At 44.9% G+C, this 26,599-nt stretch overlaps 1 protein-coding gene and 1 pseudogene across 1 annotated transcript; both read right to left on the minus strand.

Annotated features, from left to right (window-relative positions):
• Positions 1 to 292: 292 nt before the first annotated feature.
• Positions 293 to 2,127, minus strand: LOC122197220 (putative late blight resistance protein homolog R1B-23). Its single transcript, XM_042900759.1, has 3 exons — positions 677 to 2,127; positions 490 to 574; positions 293 to 370 (listed from the first exon to the last, which is right to left on the minus strand). The coding sequence occupies exons 1-3, from the start codon at positions 2,125 to 2,127 to the stop codon at positions 293 to 295; spliced, it is 1,614 nt and encodes a 537-aa protein (XP_042756693.1).
• A 39-nt stretch (positions 2,128 to 2,166) lies between these two features.
• LOC111919019 (putative disease resistance protein At1g50180) lies at positions 2,167 to 3,094 on the minus strand (annotated as a pseudogene).
• Positions 3,095 to 26,599: the final 23,505 nt, after the last annotated feature.

Below are 26,599 nucleotides of genomic sequence, written 5' to 3' on the forward strand. Positions count from 1 at the left end.
TTCAAGTAAGAATCAGTTGGTTTTCATCTACTTAAAAAAGAAATCTCACTACAATAACACTCAAACCTCTGATTATTATCTAACCTATCTATTGATTACAAAGAATCAATTAAAGAAGGAACAAGAACAACCCTAACTCGATATGAATAGAAGTAGACTAGATATGAACAATTCATAGAGATTGAGTGAATCGTAAGAATGAAAGTAGTCAAAATGAATCAAAACAACACACAAAGCATACATTTATACAACGAGTCGACCCGGTTATAAATCAAGTATAACTCGTGTGTTTTTACTTGATAAGTTCCAAAAGTGCTCCGCAGTACAGAAGATCCACTAACTTTGCACTAACCACCCTTCCTGTAAATATCTAACAAATGCAAGAAATACAAACTAACATAATCTACCCTAAATAAATAATAAATATATCTTAAGGATATAGAAAGATGTACCAATGAATTAACAAAGCTTCTTGGCCCTCGATCAAACCATATAGAAGAAATCGTGAAGACAAGATGCATAAATTATCAGAAGCAAAACATTGTAAAACAGAAAGTTGTAGTCTTCATCATTCCTACATTATTATAAGTGTATTATACATTGGAGTTGATACAACTATTCGGGAGGATAAATTAGCAGCTTAAACCCATGACTCGTCATTACCATTTGTTGTTGCCTTTTCTTTTGTTGTTGAATTAAACGAGCAGAATCTACAGCAGAAGGTGTATGATACAACTCCAAGGTCTTTAGTGCAGATACATCTGCCAAACCAACAGGAATACCCAACAAGTTGCTACATTGCTCAATAACAACATGTTCTAGTCTCGGGAAGTGATGACCCGAAGCCTTCCATACAACCAAATCAGTCTTACCAATTTGCAACACTTTAAGCAACCGAAAACCCCCATCAAGAGCTTCCCATTCAGCTCCCTTGAATGCATACACCTTTAGTTTAAGCACTTGAAGATGTGGCAACATCCCTATCGTAGACATATGCTTCCAATCCAATAACGTGTCTGATAAAGTCAACTTGTTTAAATAAGGAGGGAATTTGTAGAGTGAAGGAAGACCCCGAAGTTTACCTTCAGGTGGTGGACGTGGGAAAGTGTCGTTTAATAATTTTAATTTTTCAAGGTTATCAAGCTTAGCAAAATTGTCAAACAAACTTGGAGTACAAGTAATTCCGGATCTCTTTTCCTCCATGAGTAACAAGAGTTTTCCACGAATTCCAAGTTTTTTTAAATTGGGAGTTCTCGCTAAGATGTTTTCAGTGCAACTATCGGGTGAAATTGTGGAGATGGTTTGTATGTTTCTTTGTACAAACGGGTCTTCATTATCCATCCGGGTTTTCGCTTTCGGCCCATGTAATCGACTTGACCCGCTTGTATGCAAATGGTGAAATTGCGACATTTTCCATATGTCAACTTGAATGTCAAGATCACGCGATGTTGTATCAACAATTAAAGATTTAAGACTCCATAATTTTGAAATCGATGGAGGAACAACTTTAAAATTGCCAAAAAGCGCGATGTAGCGAAGATGAACGAGTTGTGTGATTTCAATCGGGAATCGGGAAATGTTTATCGACATCATGTCTATAACTCGAACCAATTTAAAAGATTCATGGATGAAGGACGTATGTTCTCGAGATAATTCCTTTTCCTCACAAGGAAAATAAAGAAAAGAACGAACATGGGGTCCACAAGGTCTGGAGTGAATAACGTTCATGACATGTGAATGAACATAAACACGTCGGTGATAAGGGATTATTAGCGAATTTGAATCTAGAATTTGATACCCTTTGATTACTTGTAAAAACTTTTCTTCTGATACTTCTTTTAGGCATAAATCGTGTAACATATCATGAACACGACATGTTTTAATCCTTCCGTTTGATCTCCTCTTAGCAACTAATATCAGATTGCGTTCAACAAGATCTTCCAAATAATCTTCCGCTAAATCCTCCAAACAATCTTGACCTTTCTGTTGAATAAACCCTTCTGCCACCCATAAATTTAACAGTTTCCAAACGGGTATCGGGAAATCTTCAGGAAAAGCACCGAAATAAATGAAACACACCTTTAAATGATCAGGTAAATGCTTATAACTTAATGCTAATACATCCATGCATTGTTTCGGATCTCTTGCAACATACGAACTAACACTTTAGGCAACTTTTTTCCACAAATCACGCGTCTTATATTTCTTCAATAAAAGCCCAGCAACTACCACAATCGCAAGAGGTAATCCGTAGCATTTTCTAGCAATCGTTTCACCAAGTTCAACAAGCTCAAATGGACAACTTCCTTTTCTGAAAACTTTTGTAGAAAGTAGCTCCCAACTTTCATCATCATTTAGAAATTTCAAATGATGTGGGAGGCTATCGGGGTTTGCAATTAAAGCCACATCTGTGTTACGACTAGTTAATAGGATTCTACTTCCATAGTTTTGATTTGGAAATGCCATTTTAAGATCATTCCATGCATCTGGGTCCACACGTCATCGAGCACAACTAGATATCTTCGGCCATTTAAATGTTTGTATATTTCTTCGATCAACATTTCCTCATTCAGTTTATACATTTGTTCAGAAGGATAATCAACAACTGAAGTTAATATGGCAAGAAGTAATTCCTTTCGGTTGTATTCTTGAGAAACATAAACCCAAGAACGAACAAAGAAGTGAAATTCAATGGCGGGATCACAGAACACCTTCTTCGCAAGAGTTGTTTTCCCAAGTCCACCCATACCCACAATCGACACAACTTCAAGCAACTCGGAGATATTAGTGAGTTGACTCACTAACTCTTTTGCCTCTTCATCGAAACCAACAACATTGTCTTCCTCAACCATGGGTTTTCTTCTTTGTGATGAAGAAGAAGCTCTGTTTGAAGATTCGACAGTGTAAAGAGCTTCAATGCCAAACATCTTGTTGTCGTAAATCTCCTTCACTTTTGTCTTGATGAATTCGATATCTTTTGCAACAGATCGAAGCTTTGTGGGGTAATCAAATACGTGGACGATTCTACTGAAGGTGCTTCTCTCTTTCTGCATGGCTGAGTTAACTACAAATGTGTCAATGATGTCTTCTGCTTTGTAAGTGTAACAGCCCGGATTTCCAGGTATCTTTTATGCTTATATTTTTGGAGTTTTGTGAGGGGACTCGGCGAGTTGGAGCTCAAAATCGCCGAGTAGGATCGCTGTTCAGGACGCGGGTTCGCGCCCGGACTCGACGAGTCCAGAGAATGGACTCGGCGAGTCCTCGCTGTTTAATGAAACCCTAATTTCCTGGTCCTAAGCCCTATTTAAAGGACCTTATGGCCCTTCATTGCGGCTACCTGGATCTTGAGAGCACCAAAGCAGCTGAGGGATTCGTGTGAGTGAGATAAGAGGCCATTGTTCACCAAATTTGTGTGTTTTTGCAAGAAAGGAAGAGGAAAGTCAAGCTAGAAGAGTTGGGGAGCTTGGATATTCTTTCATTTCATCAGAGGAGGCTTCTTGAGGTATGATTAAGAGCTTATTTTCGTATTTTTGTTGATATGGTCAAATCTAGGGTTTCTTCATGCGTTATTTGCTTTGTATTGGAAGTGTGAGAGGTCCCATGGGGATATGGTGCTTAGATCTGGACTTTAGTAGGTCCAGAGAGTCCCTAATGTCATGCTTTATGTCCTCCCTTTTGGGTAGGAGGCTAGGCTTGCCATTTTAGAGGTCATTTCTCCAAAAAGAGCCTTGTAGGTGTTGTATGGTAACCAAGATATGAACTTTACGTGATGAATAAGCTTAGGAGGGCCAGATCTATGAGTGGATGGTGCGGATCTGACCTCAGAAGCTAGTTTGAGTTGATGCATGGCATGGACTCGCCGAGTCTGAAGAACAGACTCGGCGAGTAGCATGAAGATTGTCCTTAACCACTCAGCGAGTGCTCTTGCCGAGTTAAGGGTCGGCTCAGTGAGTCAGGGAGAGTTAGGGAGGGTTGACAGTTGGACTGAGTCGACCTGGGACTCGCCAAGTTGTTCTTGAGACTCGGCGAGTTGAGTCGTGGTGGCCCCGCGATTCATGCCAGGTGGAACCCATCGAGTCAGGGGAGTACTCGACGTATCAAAAGAGAATCCTAGAGAGTTGGTGAATACGCATAGACTCGCCGAGTCGCCCTAGTGCACTCGCCGAGTCCGGTCAAAGTTGACCGTTGACCGTTGACCAGAGTTGACCAGAGTTGACTTGATAGGGGTAGTCAACCTTAGTGGTAAAAGTGTTAATTAGAGATGTATGATGTTATAGGAGGATTATAGCTCGGAGGATCGAGCACGAGTGATTTCCAGGATTCACGGGTTATCGAGATATACGAGGTGAGTCTTCTCACTATACTTTACCTTGAGTAGGTAATCAGAGTTATGTGTCAGAGTATGTGTATGTTATGTGTATGCTATGTGTTGTACTGCATGATCTCTATGTGATTTATGCTGTGCATGTTTATAGAGTTGGAACCGGAAGGTTCCCAGAGTTAGAACCTGAGGGTTCACAGAGCTTGGGTGCACGGACCCATAGAGTTATAGCCTCGAGTGGCTAATATGTGTTTATGTGGTATTTTGGGGAACTCACTAAGCTTTGTGCTTACAGTGTTAGTGTTGTTTGTTTCAGGTACTAGTGATGACTGTGGGAAGGCGCCGGCTTGATCTATACACACGCAAGGGATTTTTATGTGATATGATCTTGGGATTTTGTATGATGTGAATTGAAGATTTAAACTTGGTGTTTTATGAAAAATTAAATGAAAAATGTTTTTATATTTTGCGAAAAATTATTTTGAAATTCCCGGTGTTACAAGTTGGTATCAGAGCCTTGGTTTGAGGGATTCGAGTACACCTTCGGGCGTATTTGAACTCAAACTGAGGATTTGAGAAGTATTTTCAAAAAGAGTAAAAGATTTTGAAAAGAAACGCAGAGCAGAGTTGTGTGTACGATCAGGCCGCGCCCGAACGGTGATTTCCCAAAATACCCTCATGTTATGTGCTATTGATATTGATATGATGTATTCACATGCTAGAGTAAGCTAAGTATTCCTATTAGGACTAGAGTGGCCTGATTGTGATGCCTTAGCCTAGGAAGTGGTGAGCTGCTATGAGATGCTTGAGAGTGAGTAGGTAGCAGCGAGAGGCTTATGAGAGATCTATTAGAGAATAGCCTGTGCATGATAGAGTACTTGGAATTTGGGATCCGAAGAGGAGGACTTGCGGTGTATTCTGGTACGGTGCAGACAATAGTATTGGGCCCGTACTACTGAAAGCACCGGAGCGGTGTACAGCCCAAGTAAGAATCTTTGGAATACCAAGGAGGAATGAGTTGTCGAGTGTGAGTATGCTCGAAGGGGTTCTAATTTTTCGTATGTTGTATTTCAGAGGTAGATCATGGTGAGGACACGTTTGATGCCTGAGAGCAGTGATACCAGTGATGAGGAGATCCGCCGGATCATCCACGAGGAGGTGGCTACGGCCATCAGGGAAGAGATACCAGAGATGTTCGGGTCTATTAAGACCATGCTGATTGAGACTTTTGATGAGCGTTATGCCGCTCTTTCTGAGGCTGCTGTTGCAGCGGCCACCGCAGCTATTGCTGCTGCGAGGCCGCAAGGTGGTGATGCGTTGCTGTTCCGGGAGTTTAGCAACACAAAACCACCAGAGTTTGATGGGACCCAGGACCCGGTGGCAGTTATGAGATGGATTTCTGATATAGAGGGGTGTTTCTTCACTTGCTCGTCTCCTGAGCATTTGAAGGTTCGGTTCGCGTTGAACCAGCTTCGCTTGGGAGCGAAGGATTGGTGGAAGTTTGTGACAGCGCATTATACGCTTGCTGAGCTTGCGGCAGTGACCTGGGAGAGGTTCACTGTCATGTTCCGAGATGAGTATGTTCCCCAGGTGGAGAGGGAGCGTTTGGCACAGGAGTTTCTGACCCTCAAGCAGGGTACTGAGTCAGTTACAGCGATCAGCAGGATGTTCCATGAGAGGGCGATGTTCTGCCCTGAGCACATGTCCACTGGGCAGGCACATATGAGCCGATATTTGAGTATTTTGAGGCGAGACATTTGGGAGTTCGCGGCGAACTCCTCGTACCGGACATTTGCTGAGCTTCAGGCAAATTCCCGGAAGAGGGAGATTGAGCTGGAGACTCAGGCCAGGGAGGAGGCGGTGTCTCAGGGGAGGGATCGGCGACCGACACAGTCTCAGCCGGCAGCCAAGCGGGCCAAGCTCGTTGATCCCAAACCAGGGAGCCAGCAGGGTCGCACTTGTGGGAAGTGTGGCAAGGGTCACGATGGAGTCTGCAGAGTGGGATCTTGATACAAATGTGGCAAGGAGGGGCATATGGCCAAGGATTGCCCCAAGGGGTTTGCAGTGTGCTTTCACTGCAATCAGACCGGACACCGGAAGGCAGAGTGTCCGCAGTTGCGAGGGTTATCTCAGGGAGCACCTCAGGGATCTGCCCCTGCCGCCATCAGAGCTATAGAGTCGGCCGGTGAAGGCCGAGGCGTCGAGGGCACGAGGGAGAGCTTTTCAGCTGACCGCGGAGGAGGTCCGCGCAGTGCCCGATGTCGTGGCTGGTATGTATTCTTTCATGTATTTATTTTGATGTTGAGATATTATGCTTATGTTATGTTATGCGTAGGTACTTTTCTTGTGAATTCTGTACCTGCCTTGGTGTTATTTGAGTCGGGTGCGAGTCGGTCTTTTGTATCTTTGGCTTTTAGTCAGCATATCAGTGTTAGTCGTGAGGCGTTGGGTCGGCCTCTGAGAGTTTCCATAGCTGATGAGAGAGTGATATATTCCACGGAGGTTCTCCGAGGTTGCGTAGTCGAGATTTTCAGTGTTGAATTCCCGATTGATCTGGTTCCTATTGCGATGGGTGATGTCTGTGTCATTGTGGGAATGGACTGGTTGAGTAGATTTGGTGCGGTTATCGACTGCGAGCGTCAGCTGGTGACCATACGAGACCCTAGTGGGGGAGTTCTTTCGGTGTACGGCGAGGGTACACGTTCAGGATCAGCGTTTTGTTCGGCTGCTAGGGCGAGGCAGTGTCTACAACAGGGCTGTAAGGGTTTTGTGGCGTATGTGATGGATACTCGGGTGGTTTCCGAGAGGCTGATTTCAGTTGAGGAGGTTCCGGTGGTGCGTGAGTTCCCGGATGTTTTTCCCGAGGAGTTGCCGGGTGTGCCTCCTGTGAGGCAAGTGGAGTTCGGTATCGATTTGGTTCCGGGGGCTGCGCCTATCACTAAGGTGCCTTATCGCCTTGCACCTCCAGAGATGCAAGAGTTATCCTCACAGCTCCAGGAGCTGCTGGGGAAGGGGTTTATTCGGCCAAGTAGCTCGCCGTGGGGAGCGCCTATCCTGTTCGTCAAGAAAAAGGATGGTTCACACCGGATGTGCATTGATTACCGGGAGTTGAACAAGCTGACGGTCAAGAACCGTTACCCGTTGCCGAGGATCGACGACTTGTTCGATCAGTTACAGGGAGCATCTTGGTTCTCCAAGATCGATTTGAGGTCTGGATATCATCAGGTGAGGGTGCGGGATGAGGACGTCCAGAAGACAGCATTCAGGACGCGTTATGGGCATTATGAGTTTGTGGTGATGCCTTTTGGGCTCACCAATGCCCCGGCATTGTTCATGGATCTCATGAACCGAGTGTGTAGGCCGATGTTGGATCGGTCGATGATTGTGTTTATCGACGACATTCTGGTATATTCAAGATCTAGAGAGCAGCATGAGGAGCATCTGAGAGAGGTTCTCGGAGTTCTAAGACCGGAGAGGCTTTATGCCAAATTCTCTAAGTGTGATTTCTGGTTGCGGGAGGTCCATTTCTTAGGACATCTCGTTAACCAGGAAGGGATATTGGTCGATCCGGCCAAGGTTGAGGCGGTGATGAGTTGGGAGGTGCCGAAGTCACCCTCCGAGATCAGGAGTTTCCTAGGGTTGGCAGGGTATTATCGGAGGTTTATCAGGGATTTCTCTAAGATTGCAGTGCCACTCACCAGATTGACCCGGAAGGGTGTTGCTTTTTCATGGGGCCCCGAGCAGCAGGCCTCCTTTGAGACACTTCGCCAAAGGTTGTGCGAAGCCCCGGTATTTGCCCTCCCGGAAGGGATGGAGGACTTTGTGGTATTGTGATGCATCGATTTTGGGTCTGGGGGCGGTACTGATGCAGAGAGGGCATGTGATAGCATATGCATCGAGGCAGCTAAAGCCTCATGAGGCGAGATATCCCACCCATGATCTAGAGTTGGGGGCAGTGGTGTTTGCCCTCAAGATTTGGCGTCACTACTTGTATGGGGTTCGGTGTACGATATACACGGACCATAAGAGTTTGAAGTATTTGATGGATCAGCCCAACCTAAATATGCGACAGAGAAGGTGGTTGGATGTGGTCAAGGATTATGATTGTGAGATCCTATACCACCCAGGCAAGGCTAATGTGGTAGCCGATGCATTGAGCCGCAGGGCGGAGAGCACTCCACTGCGGGATGTATGTTTGAGATTGACCGTGATAGCTCCGGTATTGGACGCCATTCGTGGGGCACAGGCCGAGGCTGTGCAACCTGAGATGCAGAAGAGGGAACGGGTTGTTGGTTTGGTTTCAGAGTTCGTTACCGATGGTCGGGGGCTTATGACTTTTCAGGGGCGTATCTGGGTGCCATTTGTGGGAGGAACGCGTACCATTTTGATGGAGGAGGCTCATCGGTCGAAATTTTCGATCCATCCGGGGGCCACTAAGATGTATTTGGATTTGAGAAAGGAGTATTGGTGGCCCTGTATGAAGAGGGATATTACGTGGTTTGTTGAGAGGTGCTTGACCTGCCGTAGGGTTAAGGCCGAGCACCAGAGGCCGCATGGCAAGTTGCAGCCATTGGAGGTTCCCGAGTGGAAGTGGGAACAGATCACTATGGATTTCATCACCAAATTGCCGAGGACTGCCAGAGGAGTTGATGCAATTTGGGTGATTGTGGACAGGTTGACGAACAGTGCTCACCTCCTTGCCATCAGTGAGAGCTCTTCAGCAGAGAAATTGGCAGAGGGTGATGGGCAGTATAGAGATCGTACTTCAGACGACAGAGTAGATTCAACAGGTCAGACAGAGGTTGTTGACCGCTCAAAGCCGACAGAAGAGTTATGCAGACTGGCGCCGATCCGAGCTTGAGTTTCAGGTCGGCGACCATGTTCTCCTGAAGGTCTCTCCTTGGAAAGGAGTGATTCGATTCAGGAAGAGGGTCAAATTGGGGCCCCGGTATATTGGTCCATTCCGTGTGATCGCGAGGGTAGGTCGGGTAGCCTATCGTTTGGATTTGCCAGCAGAGTTGGGGTAGATTCACGACACTTTTCATGTGTCGCAACTGAGGAAGTGTATAGCCGATGAGTCGGCAGTGGTTCCATTAGAGGATATTCAGGTGGATGCGAGCCTGAATTATGCCGAGAGACCAGTGGCCATCAGAGATCGGAAAATCAAGGTTCTGAGGAACAAGGAGGTACCCCTGGTGTTGGTCCAGTGGCAACACAGGAAGGGATCAGAAATGACCGGGGAGCCGGAGTGTGAGATGCGTAAGCAGCATCCGAAGCTATTTTCAGAGCGAGACTTCGAGGGCGAAGTCTAGTTCTAGTGGGGGAGAGTTGTAACAGCCCGGATTTCCAGGTATCTTTTATGCTTATGTTTTTGGTGTTTTGTGAGGGGACTCGGCGAGTTGGAGCTCAAACTCACCGAGTAGGATCGCGGTTCTGGACGCGGGTTCACGCCTGGACTCGGCGAGTCCAGGGTATGGACTCGGCGAGTCCGCGCTGTTTAATGAAACCCTAATTTCTCGTGTTTGGGACCTATTTAAAGGGCCTTAAGGCCGTCATTTGTGCTCACCGGACCCCTGAGTGAAACCCTAGCGAGTTTGAGCGTTTGGAGCAAAGCAAGGAGCCATTATTAACCTTGGAGGTGTTGTATTGCAAGGGAAAGGAAGCAATAGCTAAGGGGGAAACAAGAGGAGCCACTTCCTGAAGATTTGAGGACCAGAACATCACATTTGAGGTACTACCTTCGAGCTATTCTCTGTTATGTTGATGATTAGAGCTTATTGAGCCCTTTTGTGGCTAGATCTAGTGCTTCCTTGGTCCCTTAAGTGAGTTAGGTTCTAGATCTGGACCTTTAGAGGTCCAGAGTGTCCCTTTGCCCAAGCTTTTTATGAATCCATGGGGGTTTTGGATTGGGGTCTTTGTGCTTAAGGTCAAAACACCATTTATGAGTCATGGGGTGTGTTATGAACACCAAGATGTGGACTTTACGTGATAAATAAGCTTAGGAGGGCCAGATCTATGAGTTGTTGGAGCGGATCTGACCTCAGAAGTAAGTTGGAGTTGATGCATGGCATGGACTCGCCGAGTTTGAAGAACAGACTCGGCGAGTAGCATGAAGATTGACCTTAACCACTCAGTGAGTGGTCCACCCGAGTTATGAGTTGACTCAGTGAGTTAGGGAGAGTTAGAGAGGGTTGACAGGTGGACAGAGTCGAGTTGGGACTCGCCGAGTTGTTCTTGAGACTCGGCGAGTTGAGTCGTGGTGGCCCCGCGATTCATGCCAGGTGGAACCCGTCGAGTTAGGGGAGTACTCGACGTGTCAAAAGAGAATCCTAGAGAGTTGGTGAGTACGTATAGACTCGCCGAGTCGCCCTAGTGCACTCGCCGAGTCCGATCAAAGTTGACCGTTGACTGTTGACCTGAGGGTTCACAGAGCTTGGGCGGACCAATAGAGTTATAGCCTCGAGTGGCTAATATATGTTTATGTGGTATTTTGGGGAACTCACTAAGCTTTGTGCTTACAGTGTTAGTGTTGTTTGTTTCAGGTACTAGTGATGACCGTGGGAAGGCGCCGGCTTGATCTGTACACACGCAGGGGATTTTTGATATATATATATATATATATATATATATATATATATATATATATATATGATCTTGGGATTTGTATGATGTGAATTGGGATTTTAACTTAATGTTTTTATGAAAATTAAATGAGAAATGTTTTTATAATTTATGAAAATTTATTTTGAAATTCACGGCGTTACAATTTAAAGAACATAATCCGCCTCTTGTGGCCTCCCTTACCACCCTGTTAGCCAGAGAAAACCCTAGTTGGACCTTGCACCTTGTTGAGTGAGAGAAAGAGTTTTTGTGAGCAATTTTGGTGTGTTTGTGAAGGATTTTAGAGCTTGAAGAAGAAGGAGCAAGGAGAGAAGCAGAAGATCCGAGATCTACTCCATATTAGCCACCATATTGAGGTATAAATTCGTTACCTTGATCTATAGTTGCTTAGATCCTTTTCTTGGAAGTAAATGGCAATTTTTGGTGCAAAATGGGGTCATACTCGTATATGGACTTATCACAAGGATATGGTTCCAGATCTGGACCTCTCTAGGTCCCCAATGGCATAAAGTTGCTCACTTTATCCAACTTAGGCTCTTTCCATGCACAAAATCCTTGTAGGAAGATTCGTTTTGATGTTTTAGCCTTGAGAGGCCTTGCATGCACGTAAAGTTTGCAACTTTATGTGGTACTTGCACTAAGGGAAGTTGGATCTGAAGTTTGGGACCTTAGATCCCACTGAAATGGACTGAACAAAAAAGGACTGAAGGAACTCGTCGAGTCCACTGGTCGACTCGACTTGTCGGGGTAGGGTTTACTCGTTTTTGAGTTTCTGAATGAGCGTAGCGAAGGATTAGAGTATTGGTCAGAATGAGCTTTTGGTTTTCTGGAAATTGGATGAGCTCGAGGAGTCACTTAGGTGACTCGATGAGTTGACTCGAGATTCAGTGGAATGGAATCGGGAGGAACTCGACGAGTTATTGTGTTGAGAGAAAAACTTGAGACACACTTGAAGAAACGTTAGAACAAGTATAGTTGCGGAATAGGTAATCTCAAAGGATCTAAAAGCTCAACAATAATAAGTTAACGAGTTAGATAATTAGAGAGTTAGTTGCGGAAATGTAAGGAAATATAAATGACAGCAGGTGATATATCAAGTATACACATAAGTTGATTCATAACATGGAATGCATTCAGACCAAGTTAGTGAGTGAGATCAAGCTTAGTGATAAAGTCACGAATGACTTGCTCCGAAGAGAAATAATATTCAGTTATGTTCTAGAGGATTTTTGAAAGTAAGGAGAGATATGATACGCGTAATAGAGAGATGTAATTTATAGACTTGAAGATTGTTAAGATATATATTTAACTGAGAATTAAGGAGCTCTATATATAGAGACTCAAGAATTACATTGGATCAAATCTCTAAGAGTAGCCATGCAAGGCATACTGGACAATAGAGATTATTACAGAAAAGTAGATAAAGTTAAACTAAGTAAAGTATAAGTAAGATTGCGGTTGGATGATGACTTCGGATGAGGCTGCTGTTGAAGATTTGACTGCGGATCCTTGAGGGTTGCGGTAGACTAAGTTTAAGAGGGCCACTTCCATGATTCAACAATTTCCCCCTAAGTGACCTCTAACTTTTCTTCACTTATTAAGTTTCAGGATCTTGATCAGAATCCACCAAAACTGTAACATCTCAAAAATCAGGTATACCTTGTGAACCTTGTAACACCGTGAATTTCAAAATATTTTTTTCGCATAATATAAAAACATTTCCATTTAATTTTCATAAAAACATCAATGTTTAAAACTCCAATCCGTATCATACAAAAATCCCAAGATCACATAACATAAAAATCCCATGTGTGTGTACAGATCAAGCCGGCGCCTTCCCACGGTCATCACTAGTACCTGAAACAAACAACACTAACACTGTAAGCACAAAGCTTAGTGAGTTCCCCAAAATACCACACATAACACATATTAGCCACTCGAGGCTATAACTCTGTGGGTCCGTAGACCCTACTCTGTGAACCCACTGGTTCTAACTCTGGGAACCTTCCGGTTCCACCTCTATAAACATGCACAACATAAATCACATAGAAATAATGCAGTACAACACATAACATACATATAACATACAAATACTCTGTCACATAACTCTGATTACCTACTCAAGGTAAAGTATAGTGAGAAGACTCACCTCGCGTATCTCGATAACTCGTGAATCCCAGAAATCACTCGCGCCCGATCCTCCGACCTATAATCCTCCTATAACACAATATATCTCTAATTAACACTTTCTCAACTAAGGTTGACTACCCCTATCAAGTCAACACTGGTCAACTCTGGTCAACAGTCAACTTTGACCGGACTCGGCGAGTGCACTAGAGCGACTCGGCGAGTCTATACGTGTTCACTGACTCCATAGGATCCTCTTTTGACACGTCGAGTACTTCCCTGACTCGACGACTTCCACCTGACATGAATCGCGGGGCCACCCCGACTCAACTTGCCGAGTCTCAAGAACAACTCGGCGAGTTCCAGCTCGACTCAGTCCATCTGTCAACCCTTTCTAACTCTCCCTGACTCACTGAGTCAACCCCTTACTCGGCAAGACCACTCGTGGAGTGGTTAAGGAAAATGTTCATGCTACTCGCCGAGTCTGTTCTTCGGACTCGGCGAGTCCATGCCATGCATCAACTCAATCTCGCTCCTGAGGTCAGATCCGTTCCATTAACTCATAGATCCAGTCCTTCCAAGCACATTCATCACGTAAAGTCACAATCTTGGCTACCATGCAACGCCTACAAGGCTTCTTTTGGTGAAATGACATCTAAAATGGCAACCTAAGCCCCCAACTCAAAAGGAAAGGCATAAAGCAGAGTATTTGGGACTCTCTGGACCTACTAAGGTCCATATCTAGGTACCATTTCCCCATGGGACCTCTGACACTCTAATTACAAGGCAAACAAGGCATGAAGAAACCCTAGATTTGACCATATCAAGAAAAACACGAGAATAAGCTTTGAATGTTACCTCAAATAGCTTCCTCTGCCGAAATGGAAGTAGATCCAAGCTCCCCAACTCTCCTAGCTTGGCCTTCCTCTTCCTTTCTTGCAAACACACACAAAAATGGTGAATAATGGCCTCTTATCTCACTCACAAGGACTCTCAGATGCTCTGGTGCTCTCAAGGTCGAAGGTAGCCGTAATGAAGGGGTATAAGGTCCTTTAAATAGGGCTTAAGGCCGGGAAATTAGGGTTTCATTAAACAGCGTGGACTCGCCGAGTCCGGACGCGAACCCGCGTCCAAATCCGCGATCATACTCGGCGATTCTAGGCTCCAACTCGCCGAGTCTGTTAACAATTTACCAAAAATAAATAAATGAATAATACCTGGGAATCTGGGCTGCTACAAACCTTCTTCTTTGTATGATTGTCATATTTAGCCCTTGATAAGAAGATTTTTGGTTGGCAGGTACGCGGGGCGTACTAGAGTGTACGCTCAGCGTACTTGTCCGCGTTCTGATCAGGAAGGATTTCCAGGTACGCGGGGCGTACCAATGTGTATGCGGGCCGTACCCAGCCCAGAAGAGAAACCCTAATTCCTTGAGCCTCCCTATTTAAGCAACCTTATGGCCCTTTTGTTGGCCACCCTTCCCAGAGCATTATCATTTCTAAACCCTAAATCTCGTTTATATAGCAAGGGAGTGTCTAGGAGAGCCTTGTAGTGTGTTCTTGGCCATTTGGAGCAAAGTGAAAGCCTTGAAAAAGGAAGAGTTAGAGCTCAAGCTTGTGGATCCGAGATTAGCGGTGAAAGAAGCTTCATTTTGAGGTAAAAAGCTTCAAGCTTTACATCTTTTCTGTTCATACCTTGTAAGAGAAGTTTTAGGGTTTTTGTCCCCAAGTTGATAGCTTTATGAGTTAATGAGCTCTTAGAAGCCGAGATCTGTCCCATGCTAGCCCATTTAGGGTTGTTATGTGATAAAAACCCAGTCTTGGTTGTCAAAAGTTGTTCATGCATGAGATATGGACCTTTAAAGGTTGGAAATGGGGTGATTTGGGTGTTGGTGACTTCCACAGCCATGCAAAGGCTTAAAGTCACCCACTTTATGGATTAAGTCGTATTAGAGAAGTCAGATCTTGAATTTGGACGCAAGTCTTAACTGATTAAGACCCAAAAATCAAAGAAGACTGAAACTGAGAGTTACGCTGGGCATAGGGGTCGTGTTCCCCAGTTTCTGTGAGGTTGCCGGGTACGCCCAGCATACATGTCTGGTACGCGCAGCGTAACCCGGAGAGGGTTGACTTTTGTTGACTTTTAGGGTTTAGTCAATATTTGGGTTGTTGAGCCATGGGAGGGGTATAATGGTCTTTTGCCCTTCTAAGAGTGCCAAGAGAGAGTTTAGTCTAGCCTTTGAGAGTGATATTTATTAGAGTGTTGTTCCATGTGATTAGGCGGAGGCTAGACCAGATTTTACCAAGTCAGAGATTTACCGAGACACCCAAGGTGAGTCTTCTCATTATACTTTACCTTGAGTAGGTAACCGGAATTATGTGATAGAGTATCTTGTATGCTATCTATGTGATGTGTTGCACTGCATTATTTCTATGTGCCTTATGTCGTGTGTATATCAGAGTTAGGACCGGAAAGTCCACAGAGCTAGGACCAGAGGGTCCACAGAGCTAGGACCAGAGGGTCCACAGAGTTAGGGTCCAAGGGCCCACAGAGCTATAGCCTCGAGTGGCTAATATGTGTTATATGTGGTATTTTGGGGAACTCACTAAGCATTTATGCTTACAGTGTTTTGTGTTATGTGTTCAGGTACTAGTGACGATCGCGGGAAGGCGCCGGCATGATTCGTACACACACGAGGAGTTTTATATGTTCTTTTGATCTTGGGATATGTTTTATGAATTGAGATGTGATACATTGAGATTTTATAATAAATATTAATGGGAATGTGTTTTGAAATGCGAAAAATGGTTTAAATTTTCATGGTGTTACAAATTGGTATCAGAGCCTTGGTTTGAGGAACTCGGATGCACCTTCGGGTGTATCTGAACTCAAACTGAGGACGTGAGGAATTAAAAAAAAATAATTTTCAAAGAGTAAGAGAGTTTTGAAACAAACAGAGCAGAGCCGTGTGTACGATCAGCCAGCGCCCGGACGTTGATTTCCCAAAATACCCTTACAATAAGTGTTATGAGCTAGGTTATGATATTATATACGATGAGTTATGTTATGCATGCTAGAGTAGACTAGGTATTCTTATTAGGACTAGAGTGGCCTGATTTGTGATTCCTTAGTCTAGGAGTCTTGCTGCTAGGGAAGCTTGAGAGTGATTAGATGGCAGCGAGGAGTTTATGAGAGAGCTGCTAGAGAAAAGCCTATGATTATTTAAAATAGAGTACTTAGGATTTGGGACCCGGGGAGGAGGACTTGGGGTGAATGCTGTTGCGGTGTGGACAGTAGTATTGGGCCCGTACTACTAAAGGCACTGGATCAGTGTGCAGTCCATGTAAGACTTTTCGGGGTACCAGAGGTCAAGTAAGGTTGAGTTATCGAGTGTGGGTATACTCGAGCGAGTCCCTGATATTTTGTATGTTGTATTTCAGAGACATCATGGTTGGGACATGCCACACACCAGAGAGCAGTGGTGCTAGTGATGAGGAGATCCGTAGGATCATTCACGAGGAGGTGGCTGCGGCCATCAGGGCAGAGATACCGGAGATGTTTTGGTCTATCAAGACCACTTTGATTGAGACTTTTGACGAGCGTTATGCTGCTCTTTCTGATGCTACTATTGCTGCGGCCACCGCGGCCGTCACTGCTGCTAGGCCGCAAGGGGGTGACTCGTTGCTGTTCCGGGAGCTTAGCAACACGAAGCCACCAGAGTTTGATGGGACGCATGATCCAATTGCTGCGATGAGATGAGTTTCTGATATTGAGGGGTGTTTTTACATGTGTTCGTGTCCAGAGCATTTGAGGGTCAGGTTTACGCTGAACCAGCTTCGCATGGGAGTGAAGGACTGGTGGAAGTTTGTGACGACGCATTTTTCGTCTGCTGAGCTTGTTACGGTGACCTGGGAGAGGTTCACAGCTATGTTCCGTGATGAGTACGTTCCCCCGGTGGCAAGGGAGCGTTTAGCATAGGAGTTTATGACCCTCAAGCAGGGTACTGAGTCTGTTATAGTGATTACCAGGATGTTCCATGAGAGGGCAATGTTCTGCCTAGAGCACGTGTCTACCGAGCAGGCACGTAGAGCCGATATCTGAGTATTCTGTGGAGGGACATACAGGAGTTCGTGGTGAACTCATCATACCGAACATTTGTTGAGCTTCAGGAAAATGCTCAGAAGAGAGAGATAGAGCTAGAGACTCAGGCCAAAGAGGAGGCGGAGCCTCAAGGGAGGGATCGGCGACCGGTACAGTTCCAGCCAGCAGCCAAACGGGCCAAGCCCGCCGATCCGAAGACGGGGAACCAGAAGGGCCACACTTGTGGCAAGTGCGGCAAGGGTCATGATGGGGTATGCAGGGCAGGGTCTTGCTACAAATGTGGCAAGGAGGAGCATATGGCTAAGGACTGCCCCGAGGGATTTGCAGTATGTTTTCACTGCAACCAGACCGGACACCGGAAGGCCGAGTGTCCATAGCTGTGAGGGTCAGCACAGGGAGATTCTCAGGGATCTGCCCCTGCTGCTGTTAGAGTTTCAGAGAGTCAGCCGGTGAAGACCGAGGCACCGAAGGCACGAGGGAGAGCCTTCCAGTTGACCGCGGAGGAGGTCCGCGTTGCGTCCGATGTTGTGGCTGGTACGTATTCTTTCTTATGTTTATTTTGAGTTTGTGGTGATATGGTTATATTATTGTCACACCCCCGAACCAGATGGCGGAAACGTCTGAGGGCTCGCGTGACTTAAATTGAATATCATCACAATGAATATACATGAATCATAACATAAACATCACCATGCATCAATATATTACAACTGGAATTGTTCACATCAATTACATTGTTTTAATGTTACAAATCCATACATAAACTATTTGATAGTTTTCAATAACAAAACACACTAATGAATGATTTTTGATTACTCTTCCTTGATTACTCGGGTGGTGTTGGATTAATTAAGGTTTGTGAGTTGTTATAATCATGCATTAGTAATGACTAGTTATAACTACAGTTTGCGAACGATCCCTAGAGGCGTAGCCCGTTATCACTCACTTAATCGAAACAACCTTATTTACTATTGATTTACAACCTGAATTTGTTTACTTTGATTTACAACGTCTGAGACCGATCGATTTGTTTATAACGAAATTTTGGAGTTATACACGTATTTGTCTTTCGTTGTTTTTGTTGTAAGCCGTAGATTAGTAATTTGACTCAATATTCTATAAATAAAATATTTGGTATAAATATAGTCGTTTAACCTTTTTAGCCCCTTTTCTTTTTATAAAAGTAACAGTTTTGGTCCTTTATATAAAAGAAAAGACATTTTTAGCCTTTAAAACATTTTCTTGATACTTTTGCATCATAGATTTATTGAAATGATAGTTTTAACTCAAGACTTAGTTTGTTAACAGTTTCAGCCCTTTTAGAATAGTATTTTTTTCGGTTTGAACCCAACTTTTCGTAATTTTTACAGTTTTAGCCCAAAATCCAAAAACTTCACTTTTTTGATCCTTTTTGGAAATAAAAAGCATTTTCAATCCTTAAATAGTTTTGTTACACTTTTTATCCCCTGTTTTGAAGAAATTATCATTTCAGCACCTTTAAATGTCATTTTTCGCAATTTTTGGGCTTATTGGGTCGAAAAGCCCAAAATTAGCCCATTAAGCTAAAGATTTACATTTGAAGTCCTTTGAAAATTTTATTATTCAGAAAAACAATTATATTAACTGTTTTGACTCTTTAACCCTTAAGAATCCGTGATTTGGCAACCTTTAACCCAAGTTTTGAATTTTTGACAATTTAAGCCCAAGAATGGGCTTTATGTTGAAATATGTTTATCACAATCTTATAAGTTATTATTCTTGACTTGTTGGGTGCAAAATAACTTAGATCATGTTTGTTTTCTTTCTCATGTCATAGATCTCGTGATATCACCCCTTTTTGGTTACATGTTTGTCACAAAGGCACATAAAATCATACATACATGCATAAAATCACACATAGCATACACATACACATAGATCTATACATTTTCTTGTATTCTCCCTCATAAAACATATGAAAACTGTAAAGAGAGGGGTATGAAGTTCACCTTGAGTTGTGGTTTCAGTTTTTGAAGGAAGAGATGAAGAAAGTTTCGATCCTAGCAAGTCTTCTTGGAAGATTTTTGACTTAGATGTGTTCTAAGGGACAAGATCATGAATTTTGTATGAGATAAGGGAGATTGTTGATGAAATGAAGAAGATATGTTATTAACCATAGAAATAACTTACCAAGGATGTGAACTACTTGATCAAAATCCTTAGATTTCTAGCCAAAATTTCGAGATCTTCAAAGTGGAAAAGGATGATGTTGAGAGTGGTTTAGTGAGAGTTTTTGTGAGGTGTGTGTGTATGTTTGTGTTAGGTTCGGCCAAGAGAAAAAGAGAGAGGAGAAGAGAGAGACCTTGATGAGATGTTTGCTTGGAAACATGAGTTGCATGCTTGGAGACCCAACAAATAATAGTGAGGTGGCCATGGAAAGTCAACTCTTCTCTTTTGGTGTAGTTGGGCCGAGAAAAGGAGAGGGAAAGAAGGATTTGGGCCCTTTAATGCTTAAGCCCACATTACAAACCCATTAGGTGATTTTCGACCCAATTAAATCAAGGAATGATTTTTATGAACCATTAGGGCTAATTAAATTTGTTGTAATTCAATGAGTTCCATTAAAATTATCCTAGTTTATTTTAGGCTTATAAAGCCCAAAATATTAAGTTTTCAAGCATATGGGTCCAAATTAGAGCCCATATAAGAGTTCTAAGCCCAAAGTAGTCAAACTGGAAGCTTATTGTTCCATTAGGCCCAATAAGGAAATCCTAGTCCAAAATGTACTTATACCGGAATTTCTAGGGTTTCCAATCTTTTGTTGACTATTTGATGTGCTTGTATAAAGTGTTTGATGGAAGTTTTGTTGTTATTGAATAAGCATCATACATGCTTTCACATTTTTGGTTCACATTTGATATAATTGTTGTTGTTACAAACATTCAAATTTCTAGTTGTGACAATTATGATATGCGTAGGTACATTTCTTGTATGTTCTGTGCCTGCTTTGGTGTTATTTGACTCGGGTGCGAGTTGGTCTTTTGTGTCGTTAGCCTTTATTCAGCACACCAGTATTTGTCGTGAGGTGTTGAGTCGACCTTTGCGAGTCTCCATAGCTAACGAGAGAGCAGTGTATGCCACTGATCTGATTCGAGGATGTGTACTCGAGATTTTCGGTGTAGGGTTTCCGATTGATTTGGTCGCGATTGCTATGGGGGATGTCTGTGTCATCATGGGCATGGACTGGTTGAGCAGATTTGGAGTGGTTATCGACTGCGAGCGGCAGCTGGTGACCATACGAGACCCTAGTGGGGGAGTTCTTACGGTATATGGTGAGGGCACGTGATCTGGGTCGACATTTTGTTCGGCCGCTAGAGTGAGGCAGAGTCTACAGCGGGGCTGCAGTGGGTTTGCGGCGTATGTGATGGACACGAAGGTTGATTCCGAGAGACCGAGGTTAGTTGATGAGGTTCCGATAGTGCGAGAGTTCCCGGATGTTTTCCCTAAGGAGTTGTCGGGTGTGCCTCCCGAGAGGCAGGCAGAGTTCCGTATCGATTTGGTTTCGGGGGCAGTGCCCATCGCCAAGGTGCCCTATCGCCTTGCACCTCCAGAGATTCAGGAGTTATCCTCGCAGCTTCAGGAGCTGCTGGGGAAAGGGTTTATTCGGCCGAGTAGCTCGCCGTGGGGAGCACCGATCCTTTTGGTCAAGAAAAAGGATGGCTCACACCGGATTTGCATTGATTAATGGGAGTTGAACAAGCTGACGGTCAAGAACCGTTACCCCTTGTCGAGGATCGACGATTGGTTCGATCAGTTACAGGGAGTCTCTTGGTTCTCCAAGACTGATTTGAGGTCTGGATATCATCAAATGAAGGTGCATGATGAGGATATCCAGAAGACGGCGTTCAAGACTCGTTATGGGCATTACGAGTTCGTGGTGATGCTTTTCGGGCTCACCAATGAACCGAAAGAATTCATGGATCTCATGATCAGGGTGTGCAGGCCGATGTTGGATCGTTTGGTGATCGTGTTCATTGATGATATATTGGTGTACTCGAGGTCTAGAGAGCAGCACGAGGAGCATTTGAGGGAGATCCTCAGAATTCTGAGATCGGAGAGGCTGTATGCCAAATTCTCCAAGTGTGATTTTTGGTTATGGGAGGTCCAGTTTCCAGGGCACCTCGTCAACCAGAATGGGATATTGGTCGATCCGGCCAAGATTGAGGCGGTGATGAACTAGGAAGTACCAAGATTCCCTTCGGAAATCAGGAGTTTCTTGGGCTTGGCCGGATATTATCGGAGATTCATTCGAGATTTCTCTAGGATTGTGATTCCTCTCACCAGGCTGACCCAGAAGGGCGTGACTTTCAGTTGGGGCCCAGAGCAGCAGGCCTCATTCGAGACACGTCGCCAGAAGTTGTGCGAAGCCCAGTGTTGGCCCTTCCAGAGGGAATAGAGGACTGTGTGGTATATTGTGATGCGTCGATATCAGGTCTGGGCGCGGTGTTGATGCAGAGAGAGCATGTCATAGCATATGCATCGAGGCAGCTGAAGCCTCATGAGACGAGGTATCCTACGCACAATCTGGAGTTGGGGGCTGTGGTGTTCGTGCTCAAGATCTGGCGTCACTATTTGTATGGGGTTCAGTGTACCAAATACACGGATCACAAGAGCTTGAAGTATTTGATGGATCAGTCCAACCTGAACATGCACCAGAGGAGATGGTTGGATGTGGTAAAGGATTACGATTGTGAGATCCTGTATCACCCAAGAAAGGATAACATTGTAGCCGATGCCCTGAGTCGTAGGGAGAAGAGCGCCCCGATACGATACGTTTCTTTGAGATTGACAGTGATGACTCTGGTGTTGGACACCATTCGAGGGGCCCAGGCTGAGGCTGTGAGACCGAAAAACCATAAGAGAGAGCGGGTTATCAGACAAGTATCGGAGTTCGTCACCGATAGCCGAGGGCTTATGACCTTCCAGGGTCGGGTTTGGGTGCCATTTGTAGGCGGGGCACATACCATTCTGATGGAGGAGGCACACCGATCGAGGTTTTCGATCCATCCTGGGGCCACTAAGATGTATTTAGAATTGAAGAGAGAGTATTGGTGGCCCTGTATGAAGAGGGATGTCGCATGATTCGTAGAGAGTTGTTTGACCTGTCGCAGGGTTAAGGCCGAGCACCAGCGTCCGCATGGTAAGTTGCAGCCTTTGGATATTCCCGAGTGGAAGTGGGAACAGATTACCATGGACTTTATCACCAAATTGCCAAGGACTGCAAGAGGTGTCGATGCAATTTGGGTGATTGTGGACAGGTTGACGAAGAGCGCTCACTTTCTTACTATCAGTGAGAGCTCTTCTGCTGAGAGGCTGGCAGAGTTGTACGTGAGGGAGGTGGTATCGCGGCATGGAGTACCGATCTCGATCGTCTCGGATCGAGATGTACGTTTCACTTCCAAGTTCTGGAAGAAATTTCATGAGGAGTTGGGGACGAGGCTGCATTTTAGTATCGCATACCACCCACAAACTGATGGGCAGAGCGAGCGGACGATTCAGATGCTCAAGTACATGCTTCGGGCATGTGTATTGGACTTCGGAGGGAGTTGGGACACGAATTTACCCTTGGCTGAGTTTTCCTATAACAACAACCATCATTCGAGCATTGGTATGCCACCCTCTGAGCTGTTGTATGGGAGGAGGTGTCGGACTCCCATCTGCTGGGGAGAAGTAGGGCAGCGAATGATGGGAAGTATAGAGATAGTGCTCCAGATGACATAGCAGATACAGCAGGTCATGCAGAGGTTGTTGACCGCCCAGAGTCGCCAGAAGAATTATGCGGATAGGCGACGATCTGAGCTCGAGTTTCAGGTCGGGGATTTTGTACTCCTGAAGGTATCTCCTTGGAAAGGAGTGATCAGATTCAGGAAGAGGGGGAAGCTAGGGCCCCGGTATATCGTTCTATTCAGGGTGACCGCGAGGGTCAGCTGGGTAGCGTATTGGTTAGAGCTACTCGCGATGTTGGGGCAGATTCATGACACCTTCCCCGTATCTCAGTTGAGGAATTGTATAGCCGACGAGTCGGCGGTAGTGCCCTTAGAGGATATTCAGGTAGATGCGAGCCATAATTATGTCGAGAGACTAGTTGCGATAGTGGATCGGAGGATTAAGGTTTTGAGAAACAAGGAGTGCCGCTAGTTCAGGTTTAGTGGCAGCATCGGAGAGGGTTCGAGTTGACTTGGGAGCCAGAGACAGAGATGCGGGAGCAACATCTTGAGTTGTTTGCGGAGTGAGACTTCGGGGGCGAAGTTCGATTCTAGTGGGGGAGAATTGTAACATCTCAAAAATCAGGTATACCTTGTGAACCTTCTTCTTTGTATGATTTTCATATTTAGCCCTTGATAAGAAGATTTTTGGTTGGCAGGTACGCGGGGCGTACTGGAGTGTACGCTCAGTGTACTTGTCCGCGTTCTGATCATGAAGGATTTCTAGGTACGCAGGGCGTACCAATGTGTACGCGGGGCGTACCCAGCCCAGAAGAGAAACCCTAATTCCTTGAGCCTCCCTATTTAAGCAACCTTATGGCCCTTTTGTTGGCCACCCTTACCAGAGCATTATCATTTCTAAACCCTAAATCTCGTTCATATAGCAAGGGAGTGTCTAGGAGAGCCTTGTAGTGTGTTCTTGGCCATTTGGAGCAAAGTGAAAGCCTTGGAAAAGGAAGAGTTAGTGCTTAAGCTTGTGGATCCGAGAAGAGCGGTGAAAGAAGTTTCATTTTGAGGTAAAAAGCTTCAAGCTTTACATCTTTTCTGTTCATACATTGTAAGAGAAGTTTTAGGGTTTTTGTCCCCAAGTTGATAGCTTTATGAATTAAAGAGCTCTTAGAAGCCGAGATTTGTCCCATGCTAGCCTATTTAGGGTTGTTATGTGATAAAAACCCAGTCTTGGTTGTCAAAAGTTGTTCATGCATGAGATATGGACCTTTAAAGGTTGGAAATGGGGTGATTTGGGTGTTGGTGACTTCCACAACCATGCAAAGGCTTAAAGTCACCGACTTTATGGATTAAATCGTATTAGAGAAGTCATATCTGGAATTTGGACACAAGTCTTAACTGACTAAGACCAAAAAATCAAAGAAGACTGAAAATGGGAGTTACGCCGGGCGTAATCCCAGTACGCGGGGCGTAGGGGTCACGTTCCCAAGTTTCTGTGAGGTTGCCGGGTACGCCTAGCGTAACCCGGAGAGGGTTGACTTTTGTTGACTTTTAGGGTTTGGTCAATATTTGGGTCGTTGAGCCATGGGAGGGGTATAATGGTCTTTTGCCCTTCTGAGAGTGCCAAGAGAGAGTTTAGTCTAGCCTTTAAGAGTGATATTGATTAGAGTGTTGATCCATGTGATAAGGCGGAGGCTAGACCAGGTTTTACCGAGTCAGAGATTTACCGAGACACCCGAGGTGAGTCTTCTCACTATACTTTACGTTGAGTAGGTAACCAGAGTTATGTGATAGAGTATCTTGTATGCTATCTATGTGATGTGTTGCACTGCATTATTTCTATGTGACTTATGTCGTGCGTATATCAGAGTTAGGATTGGAAGGTGCACAGAGCTAGGACCAGAGGGTCCACAGAGTTAGGGCCCAAGGGCAGACACAGCTATAGCCTCGACTGGCTAGTATGTGTTATATGTGGTATTTTGGGGAACTCACTAAGCATTTATGCTTACAGTGTTTTGTGTTATGTGTTCAGGTACTAGTGACGATCGCGGGAAGGCGCCGACATGATTCGTACACTCATGCGGAGTTTTATATGTTCTTTTGATCTTGGGATATGTTTTATGAACTGAGATGTGATACATTGAGATTTTATAATAAATATGAATGGGAATGTGTTTTGAAATGCGAAAAATGGTTTAAATTTTTACGGTGTACGATCAGCCAACGCCCGAACATTGATTTCCCAAAATACCCTTACAATAAGTGTTATGAGCTATGTTATGCTATGATATATGATGAGTTATGTAATGCATGATAGAGTAGACTAGGTATTCTTATTAGGACTAGAGTGGCCTGATTTGTGATGCCTTAGTCTAGGAGTCTTGCTGCTAGGGAAGCTTGAGAGTGTTTAGATGGCAGCTAGGAGTTTATGAGAGATCTTCTAGAGAAAAGCCTATGATTATTTAGAATAGAGTACTTGGGATTTGGGACCCGGGGAGGAGGACTTGGGGTGAATGCTGATACGGTGTGGACAGTAGTATTGGGCTTGTACGACTGAAGGAACTGGATCAGTGCGCAGTCTATGTAAGAATTTTTGGGGTACCAGAGGTCAAGTAAGGTTGAGTTATCGAGTGTGGGTATACTCGAGCGAGTCCTTGATATTTCATATGTTGTATTTCAGGGACATCATGGTTGGGACACGCCACACACCAGAGAGCAGTGGTGCTGGTGATGAGGAGATCCGTAGGATCATTCACGAGGAGGTGGCTGCGGCCATCAGGGCAGAGATACCGGAGATGTTTGGGTCTATCAAGACCACTTTGATCGAGACTTTTGAAGAGTGTTGTGCTGCTCTTTCTGATGCTACTGTTGTTGCGGCAACCGCAGGCGTCGCTGTTGCTAGGTCGCAAGGGGGTGACTCGTTGCTGTTCCGGGAGCTCAGCAACACGAAGCCACCCAAGTTTGATGGGACGCAGGATCCGATTGCTGCGATGAGATGGGTTTCTGATATTGAGGGGTGTTTTTACATGTGTTCGTGTCCAGAGCATTTGAGGGTCAGGTTGGGAGCGAAGGACTGGTGGAAGTTTGTGACGGCGCATTTTTCGTCTGCTAAGCTTGTTGCGGTGACCTGGGAGAGGTTCACCACTATGTTCCCTGTGGAGTATGTTCCCCCGGTGGAGAAGGAGCGTTTAGCATAGGAGTTTATGACCCTCAAGCAGGGTACTGAGTCCGTTACAGTGATTACCAGGATGTTCCACGAGAGGGCAATGTTCTGCCCAGAGCACGTGTCTACCAAGCAGGCATGTATGAGCCGATATCTGAGTATTCTGAGGAGGGACATACGGGAGTTCGTGGCGAACTCATCATACCGGACATTTTCCGAGCTAGTTCAGGTTTAGTGGCAGCATCGGAGAGGGTTCGAGTTGACTTGGGAGCCAGAGACAGAGATGCGGGAGCAACATCTTGAGTTGTTTGCGGAGTGAGACTTCGGGGGCGAAGTTCGATTCTAGTGGGGGAGAATTGTAACATCTCAAAAATCAGGTATACCTTGTGAACCTTCTTCTTTGTATGATTTTCATATTTAGCCCTTGATAAGAAGATTTTTGGTTGGCAGGTACGCGGGGCGTACTGGAGTGTACGCTCAGTGTACTTGTCCGCGTTCTGATCATGAAGGATTTCTAGGTACGCAGGGCGTACCAATGTGTACGCGGGGCGTACCCGGCCCAGAAGAGAAACC

This window comes from Lactuca sativa, chromosome 3 (assembly GCF_002870075.4).
Source record: "Lactuca sativa cultivar Salinas chromosome 3, Lsat_Salinas_v11, whole genome shotgun sequence".
NCBI lineage: Eukaryota > Viridiplantae > Streptophyta > Magnoliopsida > Asterales > Asteraceae > Lactuca > Lactuca sativa.

Excerpts from the sequence above, each read along its gene's own strand:
- LOC122197220 (XM_042900759.1), bottom strand. The coding sequence starts at position 2,127 with ATGGATGTATTAGCATTAAGTTATAAGCATTTACCTGATCATTTAAAG. Across the intron at positions 575-676 it reads ATTCAACAACAAAAGAAAAG|GAATGATGAAGACTACAACT; the intron begins GCAACAACAAAT and ends ATAATAATGTAG. Across the intron at positions 371-489 it reads TTCACGATTTCTTCTATATG|ATATTTACAGGAAGGGTGGT; the intron begins GTTTGATCGAGG and ends TGCATTTGTTAG.